Below are 19399 nucleotides of genomic sequence, written 5' to 3'. Positions count from 1 at the left end.
AGCCAGCGAGACACTCCCACTTCCTCTCCCGCGGGGAGTAAGATGTGCGGCAGCTGCAGGAAGCAGGCCGCAGCAGGAACGATCTGAGGAGGAGGCTGGGAGAGGCGAGGCTGGGAGAGGCCAGGCAGGGGCTCAGAGAAGAACAGAAGTGAGTAGTGCCAGGGGCTCCAGCGGCTCCAGCTGCTGAGGCGCCCAGGCTGCAGGCTCCTCCTGTGACAGCTCCGGGCCCCAGGCTGCTCTGTCCAGGGCCCTGGGGTGGCAGGGCCTCCCCATCTCTAGGGCTGCCGTATGGTAGGCTCGGAAAGGAGGCTTTCCGATACTCCCACACCCACCCTGTGCGGTGGCATCCACAGGCTCTCCTGATTCCCTCACATGAAAACACACGTGGCTCTTTAATGATGTTCTCGGGATTGTTCTTGCCAGTGACTTGAGTTCGATAGCCCCCCGGCCACAAACACACACGCACAAGCACCAATGTGACAGAGGAATTGCCTATGACCAGTAAATTAAACTGGGATCCAGCCACAAGACCACTCTTCCCTCCAGTTACACATATATACATAATGTATACATATGCGCTTACATTACATATAAATTTGAATGGAAGGTCACAGTGAAATTCAAGCGCGGAGGCCACTGACATCACTGTATGGGTAGTTCACGCATAAATCTAGACACTGGAGAGCTCGAAACCAGAATGGGTCAGCGGGGCCATGAGGGGACGGGGAGGGAGGTGCTGAACACGCAAGCCCTCCGGCCGCCTCATGTCACTGGCCATGGGAATGAGCCGAACCTCCCCACACCAAAGGCTGCCCCCCACCACATTCCTGGGTTCACAGATAAGCCCCCAACTTACTGGAACTTCAAATGCCTCCTGTGTGTCATCCAGCATCTGGATTTTGATGGACACCAGTTTTCCTGAAGGTGTTGGGGGCGGCTTCTGTCCACGTTCCAAGGTACTGATCCCCGAATTTTCCGGGGCCCCCAGTCGTGATCCTGGGGTTGGCCTCTGCTCTATTTCTCCCATGATGAAAGTGGCTTAGAGAATATCTGCAGGAAGCAGTGAGAAAGAAAAACACATCAGAACAGGAGACTCACTGATACCACCCATGCTGTGTGCCACCTTTTCCCCTTTGTCACGGGAGTTTCCCTGAACCCACCCAGGTGGGCAGGGGGCTCCATGCCCTGCACAGGAATCCCATACGGGGAGGCATCGGTTCACTCACAAGGTCACCTTTAAGCGCTCAAGGCATGCAAATACTTTTTGCATACTTTTATTCTTTGGAATAATTTTGCATATTGTTGCATATTTTATTCCTTTCTCGTTTTACAGTCTGTTCTTAATTATTCAGTGTCTACAATGAGCTAGGCTAAGCACTACTTTTTACACATCGAAGTCTGGTGGGAAGATGATAAACAGCGCCTCAGCCATATCATTAGCATCCATTAATTACCTTTTATGGACACAGTCACAAGCTAAGCACTGTGGGTATTCTAAAGATAAACAGGTAAAACACGCACTGCAGAGCTCGGGTTTATAATCTGATTGAGGAAATAGACATACACTCACAGACATATACTCACGAAGACAGAGGCAACAGAAAGTAGGGTCATTTTTCTTGGTTTCTAGTGTCTATTTCTATTAAAATAACCACCTAATAATTCCTTTCTTTCCAGCCAACCACCCCACCAACTATTCCCCCTTTCCTAAGAAGCCATTCTACACACTATACTATAGTATCAACAAAGTTATTTTCCTAAAAACAATCATCTTTCCTCCCCAGATAGTCTACTCTTGTCTAATGACACCCTCAGCTTCTCCCTCCCCTCTCGCTGTCTCTCTCTGGCTCCAGGTCTCCACATGCGTGGCTCACTGTGGCTGAGTGCTTTGCCCTCTTTCTTCACCTGGAAACTTCTACCATTGCTTTAAAATTCAGTTCAAATGTCACATCCCGGCCAGGCGTGGTGGCTCACACCTGTAATCCCAGCACTTTGGGAGGCCAAGGTGGGTGAATCACCTGAAGTCAGGAGTTCGAGACCAGCCTGGCCAACATGGTGAAACCCTGCCTCTGTTAAAAATTCAAAAATTAGCCGGGTGCCGTGGTGTGCACCTGTAGTCCCGGCTACTCAGGAGGCTAAGGCAGGAGAATCACCCAAACCCAGGAAGTGGAGGTTGCAGTGAGCCGAGATCACACCACTGCACTCCAGCCTGGGTGACAAGCGTGAAACTTAGTATCAAAAACGAAAACAAATGTCACATCCTGGCATCTGGTGCAGAGTACATGTGCTGCTATCCCCTCTGTGCTCACTGCTGTCAAAGCCACACCGTGGTGGTTGAGCCCACGTGTGTGGAGAATGCATTGTGATGCCCTTAAAAAGCAGGAACCCAATCTCGAATGTCCCTTGCAGCTCAGTGCCTACCTAGGCACAATGTCTCACACAGAGTGGAGGTCAATGTTGGCTGCTTAACTACTGGATCACTCAGCCAGTATATTTATATGTGGCTGCATATTTAGTGTCAGAAGGACACAAGGGAATGAGATTTCCATGTGAGATGAAGTGGTTGAAAGAGAGAGAAGGCTTCCATCGTGGAGAAGGTGAGAATCGAACTCAAGTTGGTCTCAAACACTGGATAATACTTGGAAAGAGACAGGAGACAGACAAGGAAAAGGCACTCCTGGCAGAGTGGCATCCACAGAGTTACGGGACAGAAACACGATGGCACAGAGGAAAAAGAATGAGAATCAGAGCCAGAGAGTTCAAGATGTATTTTAGAAATGATTTGAAGTCAGGCTCTAGAGCAGTGGTCCCCAACCTTTGTGGCACCAGGGACTTGTTCTGTGGAAGACGGCTTTTCCACAGATAAAGTAGAGGCAATGGTTGCGGGAGGAAACGGTTCCACCTCAGATCATCAGGCATTAGATTCTCATAAGGAGCACACAACCTAGATCCCTCGCATGCGCAGTTCCCAATAGGGTCCACGCTCCTATAAGAATCAAATCTGCAGCTGATCTGACAGGAGGTGGAGCTCAGGCGGTGATGCTCGCCTGCCACTCACCTCCTGCTGTGTAGCCCAGTTCCTGACAGGCCACAGACCACTGGTCCACGGCCCAGGATCTGGGGACCCCTCCTTTAGAGGACTCCAAATGCCTAGCTGAAAAATACGATCTTTGCCCTGTAGGCAGCAGGAGTCACTGAGGGAAGACTAACAACACAACAACAATAATAATTTCAGAAAAATGAACCTGAAGACGGTACTATATATAACTAAAGAAAGAGGGCTGGGAGGGCAGGGGTTGGGGGCATCCAGTCACAAATCAACTGTCATAGTTCATGCTTGAAATGCCAATCTGGACAGCAGCAATGGAAATCAAAAGGTGATGCTATAAAATCTATTTTTGTGGAAAAACTAACCCAATGTTACAAATGGTTAGCTACTGAGAGGAGGAGGTAAAAGTCTAACACTGGGCCGGGCGTAGTGGCACAAGCCTGTAATCCCAGCACTGTGGGAGGCCAAGGCGGGCGGATCACGAGGACAAGAGATCGAGACCATCCTGGCGAACACGGTGAAACCCCATCTCTACTAAAAATACAAAAATTAGCCGGGTGTGGTGGCGGGCGCCTGTAGTCCCAGCTACTCGGGGAGGCTGAGGCAGGAGAATGGCGTGAACCCGGGAGGCGGAGCTTACAGTGAGCCGACATCGCGCCACTGCACTCCTGCCTCGGTGACAGAGCGAGACTCCGTCTCAAAAAGAAAAAGAAAAAAAAGGTCCAACACTGATGAGAAAGTTTGAAATCAGGGCAGAAGGGAGGAAGTAGGAGGGGGAGGGGGAGGTGTGAGTATGCTTTGGAACGCTCCCTAGGGCTATAAAAGGACATCCTGTGGGCTTTCCTGTCTGGAAGCTGGAGCTGGGTCTGGGCTATGGGTTCAGGGTGAAAGCCGTGAGAATCAAGGAAAGGGGTTAAATGTGTAACCAAAAGAGCAAAATGAACCACCAGGCCCAGTGGTGAGGGTCATGGAGAAAGAGGAGTGGGAAAAAGAGACCCCCAGGGGGCACTTCTAGACAAAAGGGCACAGAAGGCGCACCACAGAGCTATCTGGGGTGCGAGGAATAGAACTGTGGGCTGCGTCTCACTCACATTGGAGAAAAAGTCACCCTTTCTTTCTTTCTGGCCACCCACCCCTCCAACTATTCCCCTTTTCCTAAGAAGCCATTCTACCATTCCACACATTGTACTATAGTATCAACAAAGTTTTTCTTTTTTTCTATTAATTTTTTTCATATCTCATTTTATTTATTATTATTTATTTTTGCAAAGGAGTCTCACCCTGTTACCCAGGCTGGAGTGCAATGGCACGATCTCAGCTCACTGCAACCTCTGCCTCCCAGGTTCAAGCGATTCTCCTGCCTCAGCCTCCCCAGTAGCTGGGATTACAGATGCCCACCACCATGCCTGGCTAATTTTTTTTTTTTTTTTTTTTTTTAAAGTAGAGATGGGGTTTCACCATGTTGGCTAGGCTGGTCTCAAACTTCTGACTTCAAATGACCCACGTGCTGGGATTACAGGTGTGAGCCACTACGCTGGCCCCTTCTTTTTTGAATGCCTGATTCCACAGGTCTGTTATATAAGTGCCTTTCTCACTTCTGCCTCAAATAAGCTTTTCCTAAGCATCTGTTTCTAATCTGTTTGGTTATGTGATCTCTGCTTTGGTTCATTCACTCATTAGCCTTGAGGGATGAGACCAGCCTGGTTAATCTAGAATCCCAGCCTAGTGCCCTTCACCGAAGTGGAAAAGATACCCTCAATATTGGGTCAATTAACCAAAGTGTGTGTGTGTGTATGTGGAGGTGGTGGTGGGGGAGCGGTATATTCATTATGAAGTCAGTCGTATCCAAAATAATCTTCACAAGCCAGGCAAAATTACTTCTATTCCATATATGTTTTCTGTTCACTGTCTCATGGTTAAAAATAAATGCAATCTCCAGAGAAAGCTATACCATCAGTCAAGTTGGCCTTCCCCCTTCCCAGTACCTCCATGCACTTTTCCTGCTTTGGTGTGGCCCCTCCCCACCCCACCCCCCTTCCCTGTACTTGCTCAGCAGGGACAGGCCCTGTGCATGGTCATTTACACTGGGCTTTAGCTGGGCTTGTCAAGCGGGCATGGACCTGGCTACGGTGTTGATGCCCGTCCAGGGAGCCAGTGATGGCAGGAAGGAAGGGCTCTACTCTCCCACCTCACCCCAGCCTAAAGGTGCTCAGACCCTCCCTGCAAATATTTTCTCCTTGTCCTAACCTAAGCAAAAAACAAGACTCCTCATCCTCTGAACTGAACTCCTCTCTGTCCCTCTTGCCCAAGATCCCCAGATAAATATATATTCTGATTTTTAGCCCCTTGGCATTTAAAAATTTAATTGAGTTAGTCATTAACAGATACTTGGTAGCTTAACTTCCTTTCTCTTTAGTTCTCAAATGATCTCATGTCTAGGTTATTTCTACTTCTGGATACTGATGCTTGAACACATACTTTCTTTTTGTTATCATACTTGCGTGCAGACTGTTGCTGTACATGGAAAGGTCTGTTTAATTCAACCATAAATCCAGCCAAGAGTTTTGAGTTGAGCATCCTAAGAACGCTAAGGGAACATCTCAGGAACGCTGGCAAGTCATAAATGGGTAACCACAATTGATGCTTGATAGCAAAACTGGTAAGCCCAGTAATGCAATGCCGTCTTCCAGATAAACAAATCCAACAAACCTAAAGGCCTCTAGTGTATAAATACTAACCTATGCTCTATTCTGAATTTCTCTCCATTAACTTCCTCTGACTTCTCAATTTATTGAGGAATAGTCAAAATAAAAACTACTATTTCTTTCCTTGTGATACCTTATTACTAAAATGATGATTCTAGACCTTCAAGTTAAAAGCTGCTGCAAAACGACTTTATTAGTTAGCTCTATTTGAAAGGTTACTTTTAAAAAGTAACAACAACAACAACAAAAAAAACAAGATTTTTAACTGCCAGAGAAAAGGTAAAAAACTAGAGTTGTCTTGTCATAGTATCCTGACTTGTAAGGACTTCCTCTTGGAATTCACCCAAAAGCAATAAGCAGTACACTAAAAAATGCAAATTCCATCCCTGAGGAAACTGGAAGACATCTGCAGACCCGAAACCAGAAAATGTAAGAAAGATGTGCCAAGCTGCAGTGAAGGGCAGGAAGAAGGGAAGGAAAATGCTTGGAGAGGCTGCTCATGGCTGTAGATCTCAGATAAAAATGGCGGAGCCTCAAATCAACAACAAACCAGTCATAACTTTCTTGGACAGGGATAGGTGTGCAGATTCACGGTAACAGCTTCCCTGGGCACAGTGGGATTGATATGAAATGAGAAACCATACAGGCAAGCCATATTTGTAAGAAGCAGTCTGTTGCTGAGGCAAGATGAAAAAGACAGAGACTGCATTAGACACACCAACAAGGTTCACTGCCAAAGTTTCAGCAAGTAAGGGAATAGCAAAGTTTGAAAGGTTTACACACACACACACACACACACACACAACCTCAAGTCATGAAAATTCCTATTAGTATGGGACACGGCTCTGTCTGCTGGCCCACTGAGGCTCCTGCAAAGAGCTACTTCATACCTACTAACCAAAAAACAAACAAAAAAGCCTTTACAAAGATGGTGCAAGAAAAAAGAAAAAGGACAGATGAACATCCAAAGAAATGTTACATGCAACAAATTAAAGCTTTGTCCAAACATATTGTTATAAATTAATAAAACTTCATGAAATCAAACTGATTCAATCGACAAAAACATAAAAGGATGTACAGCCAGATGGTCCTCACATCTAGATTCTCCACATTCTTGATAACACTTTATTGTCTGTCTTTTTCGTTACAGCCATTACAGTGGGTGTGAAATATCTTATTGTGTGTGTAATTTACATTTCCTAATGCTTAATGATATTGAACATCTTTCCATGTGCTTCACCATCTTTATGTCTTATGCAGATTTAAAATCTTCCTATTATCAGTTTTAAAACAAGAGGTAATGGCTGACTTACAGTGCCTCTCACCATTTCTACTCCTTTCCCTGACAGTTTTTTAGCTGCATTATTTCTCCATTGTCAGGAGTTATATCATATTCTGTGGCTGTTACAATTATTTTTTTCTTTCTCTTAAAGTGTAAATGGATGTAAAGTTTACTAATAACTTTTTCATCCTTTCACCACTTACATTTTGTCTTGCTGAAGTTTAGTAGTTTTTTTGAGAAGAGATTGGCTAACATTCTTCTGACTTCTCACCTCTTTAAAATGTTTGGCTATGGGCTGCATGTGGTGGCTTATGCCTGTAGTCCCAGCACTTTGGGAGGCCAAGGCAGGAAGATTGCTTGAGGGTAGGAGTGCAAGACTAGCCTGGGCAACATAGCAAGACTCTGTACATACTAACTGGTGGTGGTGGTGGTGCATATGTGCAGTCTCAGCTACTTGGGAGACTGAGGCAGGAGGACTGCTTGAGCCCAGGAGCTCGAGGTTTCAGTGAGCTGTGATCATGCCACTGCATTCCAGCCTAGGTGACAGAGTGAGACCCTATCTAAAAAAAAAGAAAGAAAAAAATATTTGGCTATTATAGTTGAATGAAAGTTTGCTTGTGTTTAAAATTTTGATTCTGTTACAATTCTCTGAGGACGTTTTTGGCATTTAAGCCTTGAATGTTGCTGTGGACAATTCTAAAATTTTGTCCCCTCACACTTTATTTGAACTTTTTGTCTAGCTGCCTAAATGATTCCTTCCTAAACTTTGAAGACCAGTGGTGACTCAGGAAATGAGTTGTCAAATTATCTTTGTGGTGATCATTTTAGAAATTGAAGATACTTGTCCATAACAAATGAAGATATCCTATTCCAGGGATAACTACCATAAAATGATCACCACCAAGAGCCTCTCTGGAAGGAGAGGGAGGTAACTGGAAGGACAGCTGACTCCAGCGAGGTGGCCAGCCTGACCTGGGACAAAAGCAAGGAAGGCTGGGTACTGGCTTTTCATCAGATGCTCTTTCAGACATTTTTAATTTTGTACCATATACCTATATGTTTAATTAAGAAGGAATTGGGCCAGGGGCTGTGGCTCATGCCTGTAATCCCAACATTTTGGGAGGCTGAGGCAGGAGGATCACTTGAGGCCAGCAGTTTGAGATCAGTCTAGGCAACATAGCAAAACCCCGTCTCTACAAACAATTTAAAAATTACCCAGACATGGTGGTAAGCACCTGTAGTCCCAGCTACTTGCAGTGCTGAGGCAAGAGGATCACTTGAGCCCAGAAATTTGTGGCTGCAATGAGCTAAGATTGTACCACTGCACTCCAAACTGGGCAACAAAGCAAGACCCTCTTAAAAAAGAAAAAAAAAAGTAATTAAGAAGGCTATGTTTAATTAAGAAGTAATTCAACAATTTTTAATTTAATCTACTAAAAGCACACACTCCTACCAACTACTCCTGCCCCGTTGAGAGCATAAATCGAGTGAGATGAAATCACAGTGAAGAGGAATTACTTTCAATCAAGCCGGGTAGATGAAGGGAAACTTTTTGCAAGAGTTTGTTTCCCCTCTTCCAGTTTTAAATACAAGCAACTGAAAAATTCCAGGTGAAGAAAAATTCATAGGAATGTGTTATTCAAAGAACAAGTCCAAGTGGCAGAGCTGCAGGAAGCCAAAGGGCTGGGTTCTGAGTCCTCCAAGCACTTCTGTGGCCCATGTTGAGAACAAAGAAGTGTGGATGTGCCATTGAGTGAGGGCAAAACATCAAGTGTCAGACACCCAGGAGAGCAAAAGGCAAAGGGCGTGTGATCAATCTCCAACAGCTCCATGCATCTGGCTCTGCTCTTATGAGCCGGAAGCTGTCACAAAGCCACCTTGTGCCTCTGTCCAGGGGAGCCACATGCCAGGAGCTGGCCCCAGGGGAAGGCGGGTTGGAGATAAACTAGAAAGGCTGCCAGCCCGGACCTCCTCAAGAGCAAAGCAGCTCAGTTTGACTTCTCACAAGGAGTTAGATAAGGGGTTTTGAGAAAGTTCAAAAACAGCTCTCTGTGCGGATAGATTTGCTTATTTCCAAAAAGTCTGTGAGCAAGAGAAACAACTACAGATCAACTGTTTTACATCAACCAGACACTTCAAACAGAGGAGGAACTGTTCAGCCTGTTTGATAATTTGGGAAAAGGAGACCAGGCTATTAACTGTCTACGAGTAGGATGCTCCTATTTCAACAAGAAAGCAAGGAAATGAGAATTAACTGCAGAGCTAAAGATTCTCGCTTCACTGTTCCTTCTTGGCAACCATATTTTTAACAAATTTTTTTAATTAAATAGGTTATCTTAAAGAACCCTGACAAGTCTCTGGAAAATAAGGAAAACTCAGAGCAAAAGAGAAATGTTCTCATCTTTACCATTTTCATAGGGGTTATTTCAAATGTCCAGTTCTAACCATACCCCTTTTCTACTCAAACACCTGAGTCCAATCAAAAACAAGTTAAATGTAAAAATTCCCAGCAAGGCATTTCAACGATCTGCCACGATGTCTCTCCTTTCAGCTAACCCATCTTCTAATCCAACTGAACTCTGCTGTTCAACACTCTCGTATCTTCCTGGTACTAAGCTTTCGCTGTTCTGTTTCTTTGAGGCAGGGTCTCGCTCTGTCACTGATGCTGTAGTGCAGTGGCGCAATCTCAGCTCACCGCTCACTGGAACCTCTAACTCCTGGGCTCAAGCGTTCCTCCTCCGTTCAGCCTCCTGAGTAGCTGGGCTGCAGGCACCTACTACCACGCCCATGTAGGTTTTCAATTTTTGTAGTCAAACAGTCTGATTATGTTAGCCAGGCTGGTCTTGAACTCCCAGACTTAGGGGATCAGCTCCCCTTGGCCTCCCAAAGTGCTGGGATTACAGGCATGAACCCCTATGCCCAGCCTGCTGTTCTGTTTCTTCCTGCTAAAATACCATCTTTGAGTTGGCTAATGGGCACAAAAATACAGCAGGGAAATTATAGTTAACAATAATGTGTTGTCTATTTCAAAAGAGCCAGAAGACAATTGGAATGTCCCCAAGAAAAGAGACGACGGCTATCCCAATTACCCTGATTTGATCATTACACATTGTATACATGTATCAAAATATCACATGTGCCTCTAAAATATATACAACTATGAATCTCAATTTTAAAAAGATAAAAGATGGGAGAGAAAAAACACATATTCAAAAGAAAAAAAACACTTCTCTCTTCTCTAGCCAGTCCCAATGTCACCTCCCCCAGAAAGACTTTCCTCATCCAATCGTTTAGGAAAAAAATACTCACTTCATCCTCCCTGAGGTGTTGTTTGCATTTAGCTTCTACTTCACAGGCTTTACAGGCCTTTCTCCTCTTTTCCAAGGTGCCAGCTAGATTACAAGTCCCGAGGGCAGGGGTCTCCCTTACCTGGGAGCCTGACATCACTTTTTTTGTGTAAGTGTGAGAGACAGCCCTAGTCTCAACTTAGGAACTGTGAGAACATCAGGCCAGTCACTTATCCATCCCGGAAGTCATTCTCCTTACCTAAAAGATGGAGAGAAAGCCTACTCTCTACTGCAGTGCTTCTTAAAATGTGCCCACCAATCAGCCTCCACATCACCTGAGAAATACAAATTCTTCATCTCGGCCCAGCCCAGCCCCACTGAATCACAAAGCGGGTGGCGGGGACGGTGAAGGTTGCATTCCAGGTGATTCTGATGCAGGCTCTGGTGTGAGAAGCACCGCTCCAGCTCCACTTCTGAGGCTCTCGGTGAAGATTAGCTAAAAGGACAGTTGTAAAACCACCAGACACAAACCAAGCACTTACTAGATTAGGTAACTTCCCCAAGAAAAGAGGGACACTCTGCCATGTTCCGCACATGCGCCAAAGGTCATGAGTGCCTGCTTTTTTCAACACCTCCTCGCAAGAAAAAGTGGCATGCCTTTTCCAGTCAATTTTTAATTTCTACTCCAACCTTATTCTAAAAACGATCTAAGTCAATACTTTGGCTTTGCACTTTCACTGATTTGGTAGAGCACATATCCTCCATTAAACAGATATGCAAAGACAAAAATGTGTAGAACAGAAGTGGAGATGAAAATTACCAGAAGAGAAGGCTTTTTTATCTCCAGAAAAATCAGGAAACCAGAAAAAAATCTCCAGTCATTCCCATTCTAATGATGTCAATTTCTCAATGATTCTGAGAGTACAAACTTTAAACTTTAGCTCACTCCTCATTCTACCTTTAAGGAAAAGGTCAGGGTAAATTAAATGTAAGGAAGATGGCCACCAGCTTCCAGCCCCTCTGAATTCCCACACTAACAAGGTCCCTGCAATGTAAACAGAGGTGCACTTTTTAGTCTGCAGCCAACCTCACTCGACTTAACACACATCATTCTCTTCCACTCACTAAAGAAAATCTCTCTAATCGACACCAGTCAGCCTCTCCAAATATTTGTAGAAAGCACCCAACCCTTGCCTGGCCCATAATGAGGACGCAGTGAATTACTGGCTTTGCTTACTCAATGCCTTTGAAAATAACAAACCCAATGTTGAAAGTATGCTATCATTCAAGGGTCACCATAATCGAGATCATCACCATTAACAAACATTTATGAGGGCCTATTATGCTTCAGCAACTACATTTCACACCGTATAGGACAGAAAGCAATAATGTGGCACAATATCGTTTTGTCTTTATGGGATGCATAATCTATCAGGCAAGAGAAAAGGTAATTCAGAGATGAGTGTTGAAGGCAACATGTTTACTTCTGATAATAGGTATTAAATGAATTTTAAAAGCCTCAGAAATAAGGATGCCACCTCACTGAGGAACTGAGACATCAACTAGTCCCTGAAAAAAGGTTCTTAAATAGTAGTGATGGCAGGTGGCATGGTGTGGGTAGGACACACGTTTGTGCATCCGGTGGCATTTACTAAGCATCCACCGTGTACCGAAAAGTGTGCCAATAGTGGATCCGAACAATAGAACTGTGAAAATAGAGAAAAGAAAATGAAATATGCAGGTGAGAGGCAGCTTTTGGTCTGCCTGAAATAGCTCACAGCTGCCTCAAATTCCTGGGCTCAAGTAATCCTCCAGCCTCAGACTCCCGAGGAGCTGGCCAGGCGCAGTGGCTCACGCCTGTAATCTCAGCACTTTGGGAGGCCAAAACAGGCAGATCACGAGGTCAGGTGATCGAGACCACCCTGGCTAAATAGTGAAACCCCATCTCTACTAAAAAATACAAAAAATTAGCTGGGCGTGGTGGCAGGCGCCTGTAGACCCAACTACTCGGGAGGCTGAGGCAGGAGAATGGCGTGAACCCGGGAGGAGGAGCTTACAGTGAGCCGAGATCATGCCACTGCACTCAGCCTGGGCTATAGAGCGAGACTCCGTCTCCAAAAAAAAAAAAAAAAAAATTAAGGCAGTTTTTAGTAGAAACTTATCCTACCCTCTACCATTTTCCACTGAAGTTTTGGACATTCTGAAAATGATGCTTCAGAAATACATGCCAAAATTTAAATATGCCCTGCATCCTGTGTAATTGTCCACAGACATCTGTTCTGGAATGAATAACATCATCTTTTTTATTTTTTATTTTTAAATGGAGTTTCGCTCTTGTTGCCCAGGCCAGAGTGCAGTGGCGCGACCTCGGCTCACCGCAACCTCCACCCTCCCGGGTTCAAGTAATTCTCCTGCCTCAGCCTCCCAAGTAGCTGGGATTACAGGCATGTGCCACCATGCCTGGCTAATTTTGTATTTTTAGTAGAGACGAGCTTTCTTCATGTTGGTCAGGCTGGTCTTGAACTCCTGCCTGGGCCTCCCAAAGTGCTGGGATCACAGGCGTGAGCCACTGCGCCCAGCCAACATCATCATCTTATACAACTTTATGAAAAAGGAAGCCATTTCCTAAAGCTTACCAAATTCACTAAATTAGAAATGACAGGGCTTCCTTCAAGGTGGGAAAAGAAAAGCAATTTCTATTAAGCCATTTAAAAAGCAGACTATACAATTTTCTAACAGTTTCAATATTCTTCAAGAAATAAACTATGCAATATTATTATAAGCCAAAGGATACTATAAAATACAACAGATGTGTAAAGGGTACCCTGTCCTGGAATACTTCAACTACAATTAATGATTAATTACAATAGTGAAATGTCAAGGAAAAAAAGTATGTAATAAAATAGTGAAATCCCTTGTGGGAAAATGAGAACGTTTAAATGTCAGCCTGGTTGACAAGGCATTTAATTAAACAATGTCTACTAAAGAAATTAATGATTACGAACAGCACATTGTTGCTGCAGATTGCTGAAAGGGAGGGAAAATTACTTAGACGCTATCAGGTTGACCACCAGACTGGAGTCATTCTGCAGCTTGACAAAGAGAAAAATCACTAGCCAAGACAGGCCTGGTTCTCATCCTAACTTTTGACATTTTGAGTGTATTGTAAAATTAACTTCCTCTTTCCTGGATTTTAGGTTTCTCATTCCTGGAATGTGAAAACACAGTAAGTATTATTATTTTAATTTAGCCAGCACTTATGTAGCACTTTCTCCATGGCAGGTACTGTTCTCAGAGCTTTATAAATTCTAACTCAATCCTCACAACCGCCATTAGACGGACACTACTACCCTGACCCCTTTTTACAGATGATGAAACTGAGGCACAAGAGATTAACTTGCCCACAGTCACCCAGCTCGTAAGTGGCAGACATGGGACCAGATGCAGACAGGCTGGTGCCAGAGTGCTTGGTCTCAACTCCCATGCCAAGGGCTCTCTTGTACATGATGATTTCTAAAGCCGTCACCCTCTCTACCATCCAGCGACTTTATGATTCAGTCATTTTAGATGCAATCACAAAGTCTCCCCAAACCTCTCACCTGTTTGAGCATAAAAGTGCCAGTCAAGCCGCTGGGCAAATCACTAAGCTACTGAGGATGCCTACGGCAAAAACCTATCACATCATCAAAATGTGTAATGGAACTATTTCTAGGCCTATAAAGACCTATAAAGAGGTCTAGTAATAGGTCTTGGAGACAGTGTCTTGCTCTGTCACCCAAGCTGGAGCGCAGTGATATGATCACAGCTCACTGCAGCCTCCACCTCCCAGGCTCAAGTGATCCTCCCACCTCAGCCTCCGGAGTAGCTGGGACTACAGGCATGTACCACCATGTCCAGCGAATTTTTTAAAATTTTTGTAGAGACAGAGTCTCACTGTGTTGCCCAGGCTGGTCTCGAACTTCTGGGGCAGTGATCCTTCCATCTTGGCTTCCCAAAGTGCTGGGATTACGAGTCACCACGCCTGGCCGGTAGTCTTTTTATGGATCCAAATTATGAAAGTTTTAAATGTCTTAAAACCCTTCTCCCTCCCATTAGCAAGGATTTATAGAAAATGCTCTATTGACCCAGTGGATCAGAGAATATACTGAGTGCCCACAAAAGAAAGGCACCATGGCACCCACTGCCCTACCTTCCCTGTGCAATCAGAAAGGTGCTCCAACAATGCTCCGGATGCCCCCCCAAAGTCTGGGTTAGAACTAAACACACTCAGAGCACACGCAAACTCACTGCCCTTAAATAAATGTAGTTTAAAACTGCAGAGCTTCCAGAAATATTGAGACACACACACAGTAGACACTAGCAGGCAAAAACAAAACAAAAAAACAGCTCAGGGGGAATATATATATTCCCCAAAGCAAATACTCGGTTCCCATGTAAATCACAACTTGGTTCAAACAGGCAGATCCAGGATCATCCTTAGGTGCACATCACAAAAGGGAAAAAGGACAGTGGAGTGGAATTGAGGACTAAGTCCCAGGTCACTTTCCAGCCAAAAGGACAGGCCACGGTCTGAAATGAAACATCCAAGCACCGTGTCTCTATTTCTGTAACTGTTGAGAAACACAAGGTTTTCACTCAAATCATTTCGCTTTCCCACAAAGTGCTGTTACATAATAAGAAGGGCCAGGCTTGAAGTGCTTATTTGCATCATTTAACACTCGCGATTCTACACAATGACCCTATGGCGTAGGTACCTGAAGAAGAAAGCTTTACTTGGAGCGTCTGCGAAAAACAAGAAAGCTGGGAAGTGGCCGGGAAGGCCAAGCACATTCTGAATAAAAACTCTGCAGAAAATCAGACGGTGTTTAGTTTTTGAAAACTTCCTCTCTGTTCAGTAGATACCAGCCACTGATGGTTACATACACTAGGAACACTTTAAAATTAGGAGATGCTGATCTCTCACATTATGAATTTCTAAATCCTAGAAAGAAAGGCTTGAAGAGCTTCTGAATATGGAGAAGTTCCATTTAAGGACTAGGTCTCCCTTGTTGATGTATCAAAATATTAGACTCTAAACTGAGACTTAATTCTCAAATGTGTTTTACTCTAAAATAATCTGTCCACAAAAATAAAATTCTAAGTAATAAATTGTTATTTTCCCCCCGTGGGAATCACTAACCCATTTATGCCTGAGGTTGCAATTTTTTGAATTGGAAAATCAGACCTTGGCGATGACTTTGAACAGTAGAATATAAATAACTTCCACATGCTTCGCGTTCCAATAATGGAACACTGGGCATATAATGTGAAATGTATTCTATGAAAAGAAATTTTTTAAAATAGGGGCCAGGCATGGTGGCTCACACCTGTAATCCTAGCACTTTGGGAGGCCGAGGCGGGTGGATCACCTGAGGTCAGAAGTTCAAGACCAGCCTGGTCAACACAATGAAACCCTGTATCTACTAAATACATAAAAGTTAGCCAGGCATGGTGGCAGGCGCCTGTAATCCCAGCTACTCGGGAGGCTAAGGCAGGAGAATCACTTGAAGCCAGGAGGCGGAGGTTGCAGTGAGCCAAGATCGTGCTATTGCACTCCAGCCTCGGAGACAAAAGCAAAACTTCATCTCAAAAAAAAAGTAAATAAATACAAAATAAAATGATGTATAATAAAAATAAAATTAATTATTCAAATATAAATTTTCAGCAATACAAAAATCCATGAAGAATGCATTATAGAGCATGACAAAGCAAAAGAAAATCCATCTAGAAAATAAACAGGCAATGAAACTAAAGAATCTATTAATTTTTGTGTAGTTCAAGAAATTAAAATATACTGCTAAAAGACTACTCTTAAAGAATGTGCCCAAAGAGTTTTGAATGACGAAAGAATGTCTCTAGAAACTTACCAAAATCTTTTATTAATTGCTTCAATGAAGGTTTTAATGACATGCAAGCCCTATTTTTGGGTAAGAAAACAATAACACCAAGAAATGACAGCAGGAAATTAGACAGGAATACACACCATTGCTGTACACAAGACATCACTTCATAGACTACAATCCCACTCACTCTGACAGATTGCCCTAAATAAGTCTGCTGGCTGCTTCCATGAGGGGAAATAAACATATGTAAGAAGAGTCTGGGCCAGGCACGGTGGCTCACGCCTGTAATCCCAGCACTTTGGGAGGCCCAGGTGGGTGGATCACAAGGTCAGGAGTTCGAGACCAGCCTGGCCAATATGGTGAAATGCTGTCTGTACTAAAAATAAAAAAATTAGCCAGGCGTGGTGGCACACGCCTGTAATCCCAGCTACTTGGGAGGCTAAGGCAGAAGAATCGCTTGAACCCGGGAGACAGATGTTGCAGTGAGCTTAGATCGTGTCACTGCACTCCAGCCTGGATGACAGAGTGAGACTCTGTCTAAAAAAAAGAAAAAAAAAAAAGAAGAATCTGGCTGTCTGGTAATTGGCAACCAAATTATTGGAAGACAAGGGCTAGCAGCATGGCATCTTACTTGTGAATGGTTGCTGATACACCCTGCTGGGGTTCGCATGTGTGACACGTATACAACTTGTGGCTTAGAAGAGGGACTGAAAAAACACAGACATCCCATTAAATCTACTTCACTTGATAAAACACCAACTCAAAATTAGACGGATGAAATTCTTTTTTATTACTTGTACAAGCAAATTTCTCTGGCTTCTTCACTTTTCTCGTCAATTTAAAACACCTGCCTATAATCAGTGATTTTTTTTTTTTTTTTTTTTTTCTTAAAATGGCCCAGGAAATTTTTCTGGAGATCATCTTTTTGAAAGTTGAATAACAAGTCAGCCAGGTACGGTGACTCACATTTGTAATCCCAGCACTTTGGGAGGCTGTGGCGGGTGGATCACCTGAAGTCAGGAGTTTGAGACCGGCCTGGCCAACATGGTAAAACCCTGTCTCTACTAAAAATACAAAAAAAATTAGCCAGGTGTGGTGGCAGATGCCTGCAATCCCAGTGACTCTGAAGTCTGAAGCAGGAGAATCCCTTGAACCTGGGAGGCGGAGGTTGCAGTGAGCTGAAATCACGCCACTGCACTCCAGTCTGGGAGACAGAGCGAGACTCCATCTCAAAAAAAAAAAAAAGTAACAGTCAATGTTACATTGCCGGGGTTGATGGCAATGTGATTCAACACACACAGAAATCAATGTGGACCAATACCATAAATACCTATAATTTGTCACTTATGGGAATTTGGCTTTGGGAAATCATCCCAAGGAATAAAAAGGCTATAAACACAACGGCATTCTTTGTAGTGTTACTAACGTCAACTCAAAACAACTAAAGAAAGGTTAACAAAACTATAGCATATCTGCTGCCTGGAACAGTATACACTCAAAAATCACAAACATGAAGACTGTGAAACACAGACGACTCAATTTGTTATGATGTTAAATTTAAAAAAAAAATTTTTTTTTTTAATTCTTTCTGCACAATGAGTAGGAAAACACAGTGTCTGGATGTCAGATGCAAATAATTTGACTTGTTGGGGTTTCAGGACTACAAGTAGTTTTTCTCTAAAATTTATTTATGTACTTATTTAATTTATTTAAGACAGAGTCTTGCTCTGTCACCCAGGCTGGAGTGCAGTGGCGTGATCTCGGCTCACTGCAACCTCCGCCCCCTGGGTTCGGGTGATTCTCCTGCTTCAACCTCCTGAGTAGCTGAGATTACAGGCATGTGCCACCATGTCCAGCTAATTTTTGTATTTTTAGTAGAGACGGGGTTTTTCCATGTTGGCCAAGTTGGTCTCGAACTCCTAAACTCAAGTGATCTGCCCGCCTCGGCCTCCCAAAGTGCTGGGATTACAGGCATGAGCCACTGTACCCAGCCAAATTTATTTAACTAAGAGGTTGGTCTTATTGCTATATTACAGGAAGGAAAAAAAGAAATATTGAAAAAAAAAGGAAGAAGCATAGTCTCCCAGAATGCTTTCATAATTGAGATGAAATTCACATTGGTAGTCTATAGATGATGAACAGGTTTATATATTTACTCTCATATTAATGAATACTTCATACCCTAAAGCATTTTCCACTATTACATGGTGGAAGAGTTCTCAAGTCTACCCTAGAAAGCCATTTCACCACAATGAAGCTTAACAACACTATGAACCAGACCTAACTGCTATTTAGTTTCATTTCTGTTGAAAAGTATATTCTGAAGCCCAGTTCAACATCCCCAATGATCATTTCACCCAGTCAGAGACTCCTAAGGTTGCTCTTTGATGTTAAGAACACAGGCAGTGTTCTCAAAGGTTAGTACGGTCAAGGGTTCTACGAGTTGAAGCTCCTGGAAATTGGAAAAACAGGCACCATTATGGGGAACCTAGCAGCACCAGAGGTCACCACGACAGCCGGGGCAGACCCGGGAGTTCCCTTAATGCCTCCAGCAGTGTCGGGCAAGACAGGAAAGGTCCTGGCTGTGTTGCGTGTCAACTCTGCTTTTAGGAAGGATTGGGCACAGGTGGGCACGGGGCCAGGAGCAGGACCAGGGGAGGTGATAAGATGCAGTGTCCATACATCCAGAGCACTTGTAATTGGTATTCTGGAGTCAAGGACTACCTATGTCACCGTTTATTTTAAAAAACAAAATCGTGGAAACGATCGTTCATAGATCTACTTGAAATATCATATGAGGCTAGGGCATGTTGGCTCATGCCTGTAATCCAAGCACTCTGGGAGGCCAAGCGGAGAGGATCACTTGAGGCCAGAAGTTCAAGATCAGCCTTGGCAACATAGCAAGACCCTGTCTCTCCAAAAAAAAAAAAAAAAAACCTTAAAAAGCTGGGCATGGTGGCATGCACCTATAGTCCTAGCTTATCAGGATGCTGAGGTGGGAGGATGGATTGAGACCAGGAGCTGAGACTGCAGTGAGCTGTGATTGCACTAGTGCACTCCAGCCTCGGTAACAGAGCGAGACCCTGTCTCTAAAGATAATAAAAAATAAGTAAATAAAAAGAAATATCATCTGATGCTTATTACCCATTTCCCAGCTGGGAAGGAAAGGGACCTGGCAAATTTCCTATCAGTCA

At 43.9% G+C, this 19399-nt stretch overlaps 1 protein-coding gene across 3 annotated transcripts in view; it reads right to left on the bottom strand.

The window, feature by feature from the left end:
• Positions 1 to 19399, bottom strand: part of FARP1 (FERM, ARH/RhoGEF and pleckstrin domain protein 1) — a 295496-nt gene that overhangs the window by 229420 nt on the left and 46677 nt on the right. For all 3 annotated transcript variants that reach the window (XM_038007719.2, XM_007960723.3, XM_073014449.1), the window contains exon 2: positions 857 to 1050. In XM_038007719.2, coding sequence (XP_037863647.2) covers positions 857 to 1027 — 171 coding nt within the window. In that variant the 5' untranslated portion in view covers positions 1028 to 1050. The remainder of the gene's footprint in view (positions 1 to 856; positions 1051 to 19399) is intronic.

The sequence above is a fragment of the Chlorocebus sabaeus genome, chromosome 3 (genome assembly GCF_047675955.1).
Source record: "Chlorocebus sabaeus isolate Y175 chromosome 3, mChlSab1.0.hap1, whole genome shotgun sequence".
NCBI lineage: Eukaryota > Metazoa > Chordata > Mammalia > Primates > Cercopithecidae > Chlorocebus > Chlorocebus sabaeus.
The sequence above is the reverse complement of the archived record's forward strand: the minus strand, read 5'-3'. Positions and strand labels throughout refer to the sequence as shown.